This window comes from Elaeis guineensis, chromosome 1, assembly GCF_000442705.2.
Source record: "Elaeis guineensis isolate ETL-2024a chromosome 1, EG11, whole genome shotgun sequence".
NCBI lineage: Eukaryota > Viridiplantae > Streptophyta > Magnoliopsida > Arecales > Arecaceae > Elaeis > Elaeis guineensis.
In genome coordinates this window covers 178,440,462-178,455,391 of record NC_025993.2, presented here as the reverse complement: position 1 = coordinate 178,455,391, position 14,930 = coordinate 178,440,462, and the positions used below count along the sequence as shown (strand labels likewise).

At 39.2% G+C, this 14,930-nt stretch overlaps 1 protein-coding gene across 1 annotated transcript; it reads left to right on the top strand.

Moving 5' to 3' along the window:
- The first annotated feature begins 4,486 nt into the window (after nt 1–4,486).
- LOC105039830 (uncharacterized) lies at nt 4,487–13,910 on the top strand. The gene is made up of 8 exons (XM_010916118.4): nt 4,487–4,650; nt 4,732–4,878; nt 5,771–5,883; nt 7,173–7,265; nt 8,478–8,580; nt 8,684–8,758; nt 10,634–10,729; nt 13,608–13,910. Exons 1-8 carry the CDS (start codon nt 4,561–4,563, stop codon nt 13,665–13,667), a joined length of 777 nt encoding a protein of 258 aa, XP_010914420.1. The 5' UTR covers nt 4,487–4,560; the 3' UTR covers nt 13,668–13,910.
- Nucleotides 13,911–14,930: the final 1,020 nt, after the last annotated feature.

Here is a 14,930-nt window from a genome sequence, read left to right as displayed (position 1 = left end):
TGCTTCATGTTGATGATAGCTTTTATTTTTTCGGGGTTGGCTTCGATCCCTCATTGTAAAATAAGAAATCCAAAAATTTTTTTCGAGGTCACTCCGAACGCACATTTGGTCGGATTTAACCTCATTTGGTGTTGTTGGAGCATGTTGAAAGCTTCTTCCAAATCTCGAATATGGTTTGAAGTCTGGATGCTTTTCATCAGCATGTCATCCATGTATACTTCCATGTTTCGTCTGAGTTGTGCTTTGAAGATTTTATTGACGAGTCGTTGATAGGTGGCTTCGATATTTTTCAGACTGAAAGGTATTACTTTGTAGCAGTATAAGCCCTTGTCGGTCACGAAAGCCGTATATTCCTCATCCTCTGGTGCCATGCGGATTTGATTATATCCAACAAAGGCATCCATGAAGCTCAGTAGTCGATGACCCGATGTCGCATCTACCAGGTGGTCGATCTTTGACAGTGGGAAGCTGTCTTTCGGATAGGCTCGATTCAGATCAGTGTAGTCGATGCAGTTCCTTCATTTTTCGTTGGTCTTTTTTACCATGACTATATTGGCGAGCCAGTCTGGATATGTGGCTTCTCTGATGAAGCCCGCTGCGAGTAGTTTGTCGACTTCCTCATCGATGGCTTTCTGTCTTTTCAAGGCAAAGGATCGCTTTTTCTGTCTCACTGGCTTGATGTTTGGGCTGATGTTGAGTCGTTGAGTCATTATTTTCGAAGAAATATCGGGCATGTCTATGGCCGACCAAGCAAAAATGTTGGCGTTGACTTTAAGCAATTTGATTAGTTATTATCACTCCAAGTCGGACAATTGTGACCCGATTCAGATTGTTTGCTTGGGATTTTCTGTTATCGGGATGAAGTCAATTGTTCGGTTGGCTCACCCATTTCCTGGTTCTCCCTTTGATCTAATTTGTCGGCCGGCAGGGAGTCTTCAGGTTTATTATTTTGGGCGGAGATCGTGAAACAGCATCGGGTGAGTTGTTGATCTCCACGCATTTCTTCGACGTCATTTTTGATCGAGAATCGGACCAACAGGTGGTATGTCGAGACTATCGCCCTCAAGACATTTAGTCCAGATCTTTCGAGTATGGCGTTATAGGTCAAGGGCGCTCGAATGATCGTAAAGGTTATAAAGATAGTGCTTTATTGTGGTTCAATCCCAGCGGTTAGGGGGAGAGTGATTTCTCCTTCCACTATGACTGCATCTCCAATGAAGCCGACTAACGGTGTCGAGATTTTTCTGAGTCGGTCCATCGATAATTTTATTCGGAAGAAGGTCAAGTAAAACAGAACATCAGTTAAGCTTCCATTATCAATAAGTATCCTTTTTACATCATAATTCGCTATTGTTGCTGAAACAACAACAGCATCATCGTGGGGAGTTTGAATTCTTCGAGCATCTTCCTCCGAGAAGGTTATTACATCATGGAGTCTTGGTCACTTCGTTGACTCCTTGTCGAAAGTTGCCCCCCGATCCAGCCGTCTGGTGATCATGTTGATGACTCTCATGGTCGGTTGGTTATTCACAGCTTCCTCAGTCGTTTGGGGTCGTCAATTGAGAGGGGGTTGAGTTGGCAGCTCCCTCCTATATTTTTCGAGGTAGCCACATCGTATCAGGGCTTCTATTTCATCCTTGAGCTGGATGCATTATTCGATGTCGTGGCCGTGGTCTCGATGAAACCAGCAATACTTCCTTCGATCACGGTTCCTCACTTTCATCGGTGGAGGGTGTCGTAGATATTCCGTCCCTTCGATCTCCATGAGGATCTGTGCACGAGGAGCAGAGAGAGGGGTATAGGAATTATACCTGTTATGTGTCGACCTCAGACTCCGTCGTCGAGGTGAGGCTTGCTTATTGGATGGGGGCCTACTTGTTTCGATCGGAGCCTCACTTTTCTTCTGCTTTTTCTTCTGACCTTTGTTTTTTGTCTCCTTCGTCTGCGCGCATATATTTGTACGCACATTCTAAGAGTTCAGCATACGTCCGAGGGAGGGTTTTATCCAGTAAGTACGTGAATCGGGATCCCCTCAGACCTCTTTTCATGGTCGACATGGCCATGTCTTCATTGAGGTCCTTGACCTCAAGCGTGGCCACGTTGAATCGGACCACAAAATCTCGAAGTGTTTCGGTCTCTCATTGTTTGATCGAAAAGAGACTATCCGAAATTCGTGGTGGCCTTTGGCTGGTACTGAAATGGGTCATGAAGGAATGTTCCAGCTGCTCAAAGGAGTGGATACTTTCCGACCGAAGTCCAGAGTACCAGGCTCGAGCAGCTTTCCGAAGTGTAGCCGAGAAGCCGATGCACAGGAGGGCGTCGGTTGCTTCCTAGATTGTCATGAGAGCTTTGTAACTCTCGAGGTGATCGTTTGGGTCGGTGGAACCGTCATAGGGCTCCACATACGGCATCTTGAATCGAGTCAGGATTGGTTCGTTCAAAATAAGTCGGGAGAGAGGCTGGGCGGTATGGAAATCGAAGTCGTTTGATGATTTCTGACCGTTTGTCTGGAGCTGGACGAGTCGGTGGTCAATTTTTTCGAACTTACATTCGTAGTCTTCAAGCCGCCGTTGGTGGGAGACTCCGGGGGTTGATCCTCCCGATAAATTAGAGGCAGACGGTGTTCGCAGTTGCTTTCCCTTTCTTGCTTTATCTAACTAGGAAGGAGAGGAGCGGCATGAATGGTGGGTGGCGCGTCGAGATTGCCGCGAGTACCGCTGCTCATCCCATTGAGAGAGCCGAGATCGCCGTTCTGGTGGAGGAGACAGAGATCATCGTGGATGACGGCGGCTATGCTTGGAAGGTGCTGAATGCGCCACTGGTTGCTCCGCTGGTGGTTGTGGTGGCTGGGTTTGCTATTGTTGGAGGCTTTTGACTACCTCCGCGAGGACGTTTATTTGTTGCATGATCCCAGCAATCTGAGCATCTGTGGTAACCACGAGGATTGGAGAATTGGGCTCTGCTACTAGAGGCAGGGGAGGGGCCTCTTCCCGATGGGAAGAGTGTCTCATCGAGCCAGACGTCGTTGATCGTTGAGCTCTGGTTCTCGTCATTGTGAGTTTCTTTCTTGCCGCTGTCTTTCCCCTTCCTGGCGCGCCAATCTGTTGCTGCCAATCCCCTTGTCGTCTGTTCGCCGGGAACGAGCACTTGCAAAATAAAGTCCGCACTGACTGGAGTTATCTCCGATGGAGACCCTCCGATGCCTAAGTTAGAGGAGGAGACTGGACAACAGTAGTATCAGAATGAAGACAGAGCTCAGCGTATAAAAATTAGTTGGTAAAAATTAGCTTACTGAAACTTGTTGCCTTACCCCCTTTTTATAAAGTAGATCGTCGTAACTGTCGGATATGTTCCCGCATTTAGCGATGTAGAATCACAGGACGGTAATCTCGTAGTGGGTTATTAATCCCCATGGATTACACCACGGTATCAGTGGAGTAACCGTCCATGACGGTTATGATATATTTGAATGAGTCGGCTGACTGTGCGTCGGGAGTTGGTTGTTGGTTAGTAATTTTGAAATACCGACGGCCGAAATAGTTTATTGTCTGTAGAGTTCGAACATCGGCCGCCTACCGATCTTGATTCAGTGAGGGATGTTCGGTTGGTCGGTCGAGAGCAGCGTCGGTCTGCTCAGCTGATATATAGTTGGTAATCGCTTTCGGGATTGTCTGTTCATTTGATGGGTCAGAGTCGGATGTTGGTCGGTGTGTGTCGGAGATCAGTCGGTTTATGAAAGTCGATCGATTTACTCCAATAAATTCTAAACCATATTATTGTATACATAATAAGAGTAACTCTGAACAAATACATAAGATAGCATAAACAATGACAATTGACAACCTCAGGAAAATTTTTTTTTTCGTAAATTGATAAAAAAATTATCTTTAGGAACAAAGAAGATTAGAAGAAAAAAAAAATCAGGATATTTTTTCCTACCAGAGTGAGTACACCAACTACCTAGATCCATGGTGAAAATCGAAAACTAAGAAAAACTCTTAAGAATAAGAGAAAAAGAGAGGGGGGGGGGGGGGGGGGGGTGAGCAATCCATCCATCAGACGGGCAATGAGTTCGGGATATTCACAGTTTCATCAAGTCCATCGTGCGGCGTTTGCTCGGAGAAGACATCTTGGCTACGTTTCTTTGACGAGATGGACTTCTTTCTTTCTTTCCTGCGAGCGGCTTTTAAGATAAAAGAGGAAAGATTGGTTCTTTGGAAATCTTTTGTTTTGCTTTATAAGGGACAGGGGATATATAAGATTAGATTAGATTTTCTTCAAAATGCCGATATATTATTTTTTATTAAACTTGTTCAAAGCACGTGGAGTAAATTAAGTCTACCCAGCATTTTATTTGCCTAACGCAATTGACGCCGCCCCGACTTTTAGTGTTACAGCGCTGATATATCACCTGTAAAATTTGGACGGCTAAGATCTAACGGCCTTTCGTCACCAATGATCAAAGCACTCTCTTCCGTCTTCTTTTAAATTTTTTCAGACGGTAGTCTGAACCGCCGCCGATCGGACCCGAATCCCGCGCCGGAGAGATTTTAGCAGCGGATGGCCATGGCGTTAAGTCCGACGAAGCTCGCCTACTTCGACGACATGTGGACTCTCGAATCCACTGCCGTTTTTCTCTCGTGCCTCCAGGTCTCGCTTCTAAAAACCTTTTTTCTAAGCCCTAATTGTTTCGATTCTTCGCCGCTGAAAACCTAATTTTGGAATTGGAAGGTGGAGGACGGCCGCCAAGCGGTGATCTTGGATTCCACTATTTTCCACCCTCAGGGCGGTGGGCAGCCGGCCGATACGGGATTCATCACGAGTCCTAGCTCCGATTTGAAGTTCATGGTAGAGGACGTGAGATTGAAAGATGGATTGGTGAGAATTCTTGATTGTGGGAATTTTCCCATCTTGTGTTCTTCTTCGATTGCAATTTGGGGTCTTTTTTTTGCGCTTTTTTGTTCATAACAGTTGCATATGATGTGTTCGATTATTTATTTCAATAGGAGCTCAAATTTGAGTTTTGAAATGGATATTTAGATATCATCATCAAATTGTTTAGTTCAAGAAGTTATTAACAAGTGAGAAGGGATAATCTATCATAAAGACCAACTTTTGTTGTTAATTATGACTGTAATTATAACTAAAGGTGCTAGAGGTGAAGAAAGCTTTAGTACTGACTATAATCTTAGTAATCAGTGTTATAATCCATTTTTATCAGTTTCGGTAACTTGTAGATGATTGTTCTGAAAGATTTTTCTCTAATGCACCTGCACTACTATAGGGAAGGTGTTTTCCTTATTTTCTGATTTGGAGGATACTAAAAAGCTGGCTAGTGTGATCCTTTCAGATGTTGCTCATACTGTTTCTGTAAAAGAAATAAGGATCAAGCATAACTCTGTGTTTCATATGCCCAGTGAAACGAAATTAAACTATGAATAGTTAAATTGAATTGCTTGCTGAGGCATTCAATAAGTTCCTTGTCGATGTCTATTGATTAACCAAGAACAGCTGAAATAATTAATTAATAAGTGAATGGAACTTCCTTATCAATAACCTAAAGCTAAATAAATTCCTTGATTAATGGAGCAAGCAAGTCTGATATCATTACCTAATTAAGTTTTCATAATCTTAGGTAAGAATGGAAGATGCTCTTCATTTCTTCCCCTGAATTTGATTTCATGGTCTGCTCTGATCCCTTTCAGATGGCAGGTTTCATATTTCAGTTATGTGGATGTTGTTTTGTATTAATGATGATGCATTTTGTTAGGTTTTCCACTATGGGTTTTTCAAAGATGTGCAAGAGGGATGGGAATTCAAACTCAAAGAGGGACAAGAAGTCAGCTTGTATGTCGATGCCGAAAGGCGTGACCTCAATTCCAGGTATAGATTTCTCAGAAAATTGCAATAAGTTCTTCCGAAACTGAGTTCTCAAGTTAATAGTTTATATATTCAATGTCCAAAGTAAAATAATTTATTCTAGTGAAAACTTTAATCAGCCTCAGCTGAAAGGATAAGAGATGGTGAACTGAAATCCATTCTGTGGATGTCCATTTACAGTACCATTCAATTATTTCTTCAATTATATATTTGATATCTTGATCAAAATGTTGCTACCTTTATATATTAAATATTAAAGCCCATACTGTGAATAAACATCATCTTCTCTTATTTGAAATTGGATTTGTCACTGAGATCATCATGCAATGTCCAGTGTCATGAAGCTTATTTCACAAAGTTCCTGTGTTTACCCACAAGTTCCAATACTGTCATGGTACATTGTCCTGCCTTATCATGATGCCAAAGTTTGCTGTGGGAGGAAATAAATTAAAGCACTCTGGTTTTGTCAGATGCAATCTCTTTGCTTTTTTGTTTCTCTTAAATTCTGCCTGGAGCATAATTTCAGATAATGAAAATTGTAATTGTGTAACATCTGTTATAACAATCTTGGGACGGTGCCAATATGTTATAAACTTTTATGACAGTCTATACTTTATAGAGATGGCTATATTGGGTTGTTGTTGCTATAATGGTGTTATATAATGGTCATAACAGCCATAAGTAACACTTTCACTATTTCAATAACTTGATCTTATTCTTATATTGTTGTCATGGACTCATAGTATTATTATTGATTTACAAAATAATACTGTATGGTTTACATGATATTCATAAGGTCCTCATTTTTCTTTTATAAGCTGTTATTTGCCATCTGAAGTTTGGAACTAATAATGGCTGTTTACTGAGTAGCGATCTGTTATAATGGTATAATGGCTCGTAACTGTTTAATGTCATGGCTGTTACATGATTATAATGGCATTATTACAATTTACAACCATGTAAGGAGATAACTATAGTGAATGTGTATCTAATAGAAAATGAAGTGCCTGCATCACTGTCAAGAGAGAAGCTCCTGGATCTCACCTTGTACATTCATAAACTAAATAGTGAAAGTCTTATGTGCCTGGTGCCTCTCTCTCTCTCTCTCAAACACACACATTTATCTGAGGATCACTTCCTTTGTTTATCTCGTAACTCTGTATACAGATGGGGCTGGATTGGGGCTATGATGTGCATTTTTCCTGTCCAATTCTACTTTGTATGACTGTTACTGCACCTAAGCTTTTTAATACAAGGGTTTTTGCCTTAACCCCCCATTTATTATGTTGCAGACTTCATTCAGCAGGGCATTTGTTGGATATATGCATGCACAATTTAGGCTTATCTCATCTCGAGCCTGGGAAAGGTCATCATTTTCCTGATGGGTATGATGTGGGAGCAGTTTTGTACCCTATTTATCATATATTTCTTTCTTTAATTTCCTTTTGATAAGGCCATGACTCTGAGTTTATTGTCTATTTATCAATGTCATCATCAAGATGGATCTATATATATTTGTCTATTATAAAATATTGATATGTCCGGTACATTTTGGTTTTGGTATTGTTGCATGGAAAATAGTTGTGATTTCGTAGATTTTATTCTTTCAGTTTGTCTCATGTCGTTGTATGTTGTGCACACTGCCAGATTCAACTTGCAAAATTCTCAAAATTCTCTTAATTTGACATGAAGGGAGATCCTTGTTTTTCTGAAATTAAGATTTGAAGTTTCATTCATTCTTCTAGTTTCCTATGGGAGCTAAAAGCTTTCATGCTAGTCCATAACTGTATCATCCAGAATAGCTGCTGTTGCGATGCACTATATTTGCTGTAATATTTGCTCCAGTACCTGCCATATTATAGCTGAAAGATTTTAAAGCTGCTGCAATCAACAAAATTTCCTCTACATAGCTCTGCTACAATGTCTCAGTGACTTTCATGGCTTCCCAAACTCTGAATGGTCCCAGAAATTGTTATACTCACTGCACACTATTTGTCCCTGGAGTTGTGCCTAGAATGATCTGTTGCCTAAAACAATTGAGACCATCTTAATTCATCATCATTGCTTCTTTTAATACAAAATATTTTCACAGATTTCTTCCTTTCACTATGTTACCGTCTGATAATGCGACTCCAGATAATATGTTATGGTTCAATGTGATGCTATGATATCCTCTGTCAGCATTTTCTTCCACTACATCTTTACAGCACCCCAAGACAGGTTGAACTTGTGCATGAATTGTATTCCATGCTGCTCAGAATATATACTTGTTATAACTCAATGCTAGTTCAGACTTAAATCATCCACTGGAAGCCATTTCATTCTTAATGCATGTCTGTTGTCTTTGATCACGCTTTTGTTTTTGAGCTAGTATCACCTGCTGCTCATATTTAATTATTTTTTTGTCTGCCATGAAAGTGGCACACTGCATTAAGAAGCAAATGTAGTTGTCTCTTCTTATCTTATTGTTTTTATAGTTTTTTGAATATGTACTTATTCCACAAACTTGTTACATTTTAGGACTCACATCTTTGTTTCTGTAACAAGGATCTTGCAAACTGGATTAAATATTATTAATTCTTTCATTTTTTTTTCAGGCCATTTGTTGAGTATAAGGGCATAATCCCACAAGATCAATTGCAGACTAAACAAAGAGAGTTGGAAATAGAAGCAAATGCATTAATTTCTTCTGGTGGGAAGGTGGGCATCAGATCATGAAAGTAATTGCTGGTTTTGCAACATTGCCTTCTGTCTGTTGCAATGTTCTCTTCATCACTTTATTTGATGATGAATATGCTCTCAGGTGAAAGCTTCTATGTTACCATATGAAGAGGCTTCTAAATGGTGTGGTGGTGATCTCCCTAGTTATATTTCCAAGGTATGTCGGGCAACTTTTCCATACTTTGTATTTTTAGTGTTACTGTTCTCAAAGATGATTTCAATGCATGTTACTCTTAAAATCATTTTATCAAGAATTGGTTGTTATGAAAATCTGATATCATCATCATAATACCTTAAAATACCTTAAGGAAGGCTTGGCTTGCCTCATACCTTAAGATGTGGGTCGCCAAAAAGTTCCTTGAGGCTTACAGGCCCATCATGTATGGAGGCTCTTGTGAAGCATGCACCTTGTGCCGATCCTAGAACTTCTATGGGAGGCAATAAGGCATAGACACTAAGATTTAATTATTTCCAGTTTTCCACTATAATAAAAGGAAGAGGATGTTCCTATATCCACTCTTTTAAATCCTGGCAGGATTTGAAAACCAATCCATGTGGAAATGAAGAAGAAACAAGAAGAAAGAAATGAAGGAAAGAAGAAGAAAAGGAAAAAAAGAAAGGAATGAAAGAAGAAGAAAAAGGAAGAAAGAAAAAGGGAGGCAAGAAGGAAGAAGGGAAAGAAAGAGGGAAAAATGGAAAGGAAGGAAGAAGAAAAGGAAGGAAAGGAAAGAAGAAAGGAGGAAAAGAAACAAAGAAAGAAGAAAGGAAAGAAGAAGGGATAGAGAGGATACTTACTTGATGCTCAACAATAATGGTTGTCGGGATAGGGCAGGATGGTAGGGCATCCCTTTCTGTGAAGAAAGCAGGATGCTCTCATCTCATGAGATTTAAAACCTTCTTATATCTATTTTGGCTGTACACATGAATTTTTTAAAATGTAAAATGTAGCTGCTGTTGAATGTTATTGTGCAGTTAATAATTTCTACACAAACTACAAGGCGTAATTGAGCCCAATGTTAGATTCCTGTTTGACTATACTCTACTTGTAACCTTTACTTTGCTTATCCTTTTTTATTTCTTATATTTTTTATTTGAAGGAAAACCTGTAAAGCTTGTGCCTCACAACTTAAGCTTTAGATCTAAGGCTCATTGAGAATCAAACTGCCTCACCTTATGCCTCCAGCTTTCTAAACATTGATGCAAAGAATCAATTTATAATTATGAAGTAACATAGGCCATGTTATTATGTACTTTAGATGTGAATATCAAGAGAGACTTGATAAGTGTGGTAAGTTGCAGCTTAGGTCACACTGGAAAGTTAGAAGGCATTGATGGAACAGACTGTTTGCAGGGCATGAGTTTGCATTATTATGTGTTGTTAGAGTAAAATAAGTTCTAGAAGTCGAAGCTTCTTTCAAAGGCACTTTATCTCGTATTATCTCCTTTCAACAGCATTTCCTGTAACAGACACCTACTTAACTTCACTGTTATTCACAACAAACAAGATAAGGAAGTTTAAAGACGTTACTTTCTTAGGCATGAGTAAGATATGCAGTCTAAATGGATATATAATTTGTATGTACTTGTCACAGTTTGAGACAGGCAAGGTGCAATACTTCTTTACCAATGGAGTATGTATCAAATTGAATTTGCACTGGATATAATATGACAAATAATTGACAGTGATCCATTGAGTTTTTTTTTTTTTTAAAAAAAGAAAAAAAATCTGACTGAAAGTGAATGTAACAAATTGCGAAGTGAAAGCGAACACCTTTCTTGTTTCTTTCTTATTTTCCTTTCTTCCCCTTGTTGTGTGTCTATTCTCAAATGACATGTATCTAAACCTTGAGAAGCTTGACACTTAGAATTAAAATTGTGGTTAATAAGTTACACATCATGATTGACGGATAAAACTGTGGAAAAGCTTTAAAATGACTAGTTGTGAGTTGAACTTGCTTTATGATTTTGTTGAAATTGCAATACTAATTTTTTTTAATGAAAGTGGTAATCTAATGATCATGAAATCATTCAGAGTAGCACTCCCCGGATTGTGAAGTTTGGTGACCACCCAGGAGGGCCTTGTGGAGGGACTCATGTGGCTGACATTGCAAATATTAGGAGCTTGAAGGTAATGATGGCTTAATTACTTGCAACTGAATCTCCACATCTGATTTGAGTATTATTAATATAATATTATAACAATAAACTGCATTCTTTTTCATTTTTACTTCTTGACACTCAGGTGGGTGCATGCTGTTTCTTTTTCTTTGGTGATAAGGTGGATGTGCTTTGTTTTTTGTGTGTTTATATTATGTTTTTATGTGATAATATGTGCTGATATGTCCAGGGACTCATAATCGATTTGAAGCCTGAGGCACCCTTGACCGACGCTCCCCTTCTCCTTAGTTATTTATGCCAACTCCCATTGTGGGACCAACCATCTTAGTGACGTGTTAAATTTTGAACAACGAGAGAGAAATATAGATTGGGGGCCAGGGAGGAAGGGATGGAGGGAGGTAGAAAGTGAGCGAGCATGCGCACGAGGGAGAGAGAGACTCCAACTTTCAAGCTTCTCTTTCCTCTTACTCTCAAACACGAACCCTATTTCATTGGTCCTAACATCAACTCCTCACAATCTATCCTCAAAGGCTCAAACTTCCATCCAATTGCTGAATGACCTCATCACCCACAGCCTCAAGCATGACCAGCAGCTGATGGATCCTCCTCAACTCCATGGCTCATTACCTCAGTCTCACGATGCTGAATCCATAATCCTTCCTTTGTGCTCTATAGTCTTTTCAATAAACCACTTCCACAACCATCTATTCACCATTTGTCCCTATAACCTGCAGTGCTAAGTCCACAGCTCTCTCTCGTGCATTGATTCTTTTCACAAAGATGAAGCTGAGGCCCAAAACTTACCCTTCTTTCCAGCTTCAGCCCCTTAAAGCTTGCTCTCACCTTGTTGTAGTCAATGATGCTACAAAACAACAATGACATCATCATCATAATCTTCATTATCTTAGTATCTGTACAAGTCTTCATCTTCATCACATTTTAAAGCAGGGGTCGAAGAAAATTCAATTTTTTGTTGTCTTTATGGGGTTTTATTTGCTGCTGCTGCTGCCGTCAAACATCATGATAGATTTGTTTTTTTGATGAATCGTATTTTTCTTGAACAGATTTTTGTCCCATTAGGTTTATTTTAGTGCTTATATCATACATTATGTCTACATTACATTTCATAGATTCATGGTTTATGTTAAATATTGTTTTTCTGGAATAAAATATTGGTTTCTTCTTGTTGTAGCTGTAACATGTTATAATTAGATTTATAGACTTTTTGGATTTTGTTGTTGTAACATTCCTTTGAATAGATGTCGCTTTATGTATGCTTAGTAAATGTTCTTGAATAAAACCGATACTTTATGTGCTGAATTTTACTAATTTGAATGTCTGGGTAGCTGGAGAATCAATCAAAACCAACCTGATCTTGGCTGGGTTGTGCTGTTTGATTTCAGACCTTGAGATTTCAGTTCTAAAAATTGAGGGTTAATGAGAATTTTGTTAGTTGCAGTTAGCTTTGAACCTGAACCAACCAAACCCATGTGCATCCCTATTGGAGGCTGCAAAACTACTTGGGCTCAATCACTTTATCAACTTTTTGCTTCTGGGCATGTTCAGAATATTGATTGGATAGTATTTGGTACATACATGTATCATGTATGATATTCAGTTATTCTGCAATCTCCTGAGAGAGTCAATAATTTCTTTGGTCTTTCTCAGATGCCAATAGACATGCCACATCTATATAGGATATGCTTATCTCAGAAAAAAATGTGTCTAGCCAAACTCTTAATCTAAATGGTATTCTGATATCCTTAAGGGACCAATAATAGTGATGCAGCAGATTTCTTTACCACCTGAGCCCAATATCTTTTATGACACTTGAATCTTGTGAAACACATTTAGCTTGTGAACCCAATCTCCAAGTAACAAAAATATCCAAAAAAGGATAAATTAATCGGATGCTTATAAATGGTAACAATGATGCTTAAGGGTTGCACAATGTAATGTACTTTTACATTGTTTGCTTTCAGCTTCTCTCCCTTTTTTCCCTTATTTGTTTACTTTCTAACTTGTACCAAACAGTCCAGTTGTGTAGACGTGTAAGGTGGGCCATGGATCCCCACACCACACCCAGATATAACTAGAATCTTTTTATGTATGCTTGTAACTAATTACCTTCATCAGAAATATCCCTTTTAGGCAATACCAGAACTTTTGTAGGAGTCCTTTCACAATATAATCCATCTCTTGATACATAAACAACATCCTGGATGAACCAAAGCAAAAAAAATTTCTCCTGTACGCACTTATCAAGGACGAGCTATGAGAACCAAGGTGCTGCCAGTCTGCACACTCAGGCAAAGCCACACTTTGATTCATTACATGCTAGCAATGCATGCATGAAAATCTTAAAGAGATATACTTGGTGTTGCCAACAGAACCCTCTATTTTTCCATTGAATAATGCTTCTTTAAGGACATATGGTCACTTGGTAATTACTTTGGAATAACATCATGAAACATGGTTACGATGTATATAGTTAATTTCATATATTATTGACCCCTATAATGGAAAACCCTGGCTCCACTGCTGCCTGAGACCTAAGCGTTGATGAAAAAATTGGAAATTGGGGTATCTCCTTGGTAAACATGTACCTTGTCCATCGATGACAGAGATGCTACAAGGCATTTCAAAGACTTGCCTGAATTGACTTTTAATTGAAGGTAAGCCTTTTAGGTATGTGAAGAGTCAACCATGCATTACATGACTTTGTGTGCTGTCCATTGCTTATTCTTGGCCTTAAAATTACTACCTTATGCATTTGTCCTTTGGATATGGCCATCATAGTAACAGCGTGTAACATGAAATAATACAACATATCAGATGTTCATAGTAAATCTCATTTTTCTGCATTTGCCCCTCGTACCTTTTTTCAGGTTACTCGAATCCGGATGAAGAAAGGACTCACTAAAGTATCCTATAGCATCAGTTCCTGATCATTTATCATCAGCGTAGGCATAATATATAAATGTTGGCAATCTTAAGAGGATTCTATAGTACATCAGAAGGGTCCCAGTTCAAGGGATAAATGTAATCCTTATCATTGGAATGTTGTTTCCATTGTGAGAAAAAAAAGGATATACGAAAGAATCTAAAAACACACTCAAAAAGGATATGAATGTGTTGCATTTATTGAATCAAAAGCTATTGATGACTGTGGTCTATGTTTCAACTTTTAATTGTCTTGTATGCCTTTCGATTAGTCAATGCGTGATTATCTTTTTCTAGAAAATATCTCTTTAAGTTTTCTACACAGAGAGATTAGTCAATGCAGTATGACAATCTTGATTGGCATAATTGATATGACAATCAGATTATCGATAATATGAAATCAAAATTTTAAAATATCTTCAATAATTTTGCTCTAGTGCTCTTCTTTTCCCCTGTGAGGAGTAACGAAAGTGATATGAGTATGGTGGTGGTGCTAAGAAGTGGCGGACCGAGGGATATGGGAAATCACGGGCACTGAGGGGGTAGGGAGGGGGCAGATGCATGTGGAGCCATGAGGATGGTAGGAACGAATATGGAGAAGCCACGGGAGGGTGGGGGTTAAGGACGGAGGAGTCACGGGTCGATAAGGGGAGATGGAAGAGCCACAGATTAGGGACGCACGCAGAGGGGGGTGGAGGGAAGGGAGGAGGGTTGGGCAATGGGTTTTGTGTGATTTTTTTTGTGGAATAATTTTGTCCAAAATTTTTATTGTAACATTATCAAAGAAGTGGTAATCTGGATAGCCACTCCTTAAAGCAATCTAGATTGCCTCCCATGAGGTAATCTGGATTGCCAAGATAATCTGTATTATCATCCAAAAAGCATACTAAATGCAATAATCTGAATTATCACATTAAATTGCCAGTAATCTGAATAGATTGTCAGCTATCAAATGCAATCATAATGTTGTTGAGAGACTTACAATCTAGCTGGGTATCACTCCATCAACAAAGCGGCATGGTGACATCAGTTTTTGACAAGGAGCTGAGGTTGATTGTAGGCTACTGAATTTGTATGGCGGTGTGTTGAGACATGATTAATACTTTGATTGGCAAGCTCTCATATATATGAGGGTCAGGGTCAGTGACACTCATCAAGCCAGATTTTTTATTTCTCTTGAGCAATGTCTATTTTAGAGATCTATTCTTCTAGTTTTATATCTGGTCCAGCAAAGTTAATGGAGCAAATATAGGAATAAAAGGAAAGGG

Coding starts and splice junctions, on each gene's coding strand:
- LOC105039830 (XM_010916118.4), top strand. CDS start 4,561: ATGGCCATGGCGTTAAGTCCGACGAAGCTCGCCTACTTCGACGACATG. Junction 5,884..7,172: donor AGGCGTGACCTCAATTCCAG/GTATAGATTTCT, acceptor ATTATGTTGCAG/ACTTCATTCAGCAGGGCATT. Junction 8,759..10,633: donor TCCCTAGTTATATTTCCAAG/GTATGTCGGGCA, acceptor GAAATCATTCAG/AGTAGCACTCCCCGGATTGT.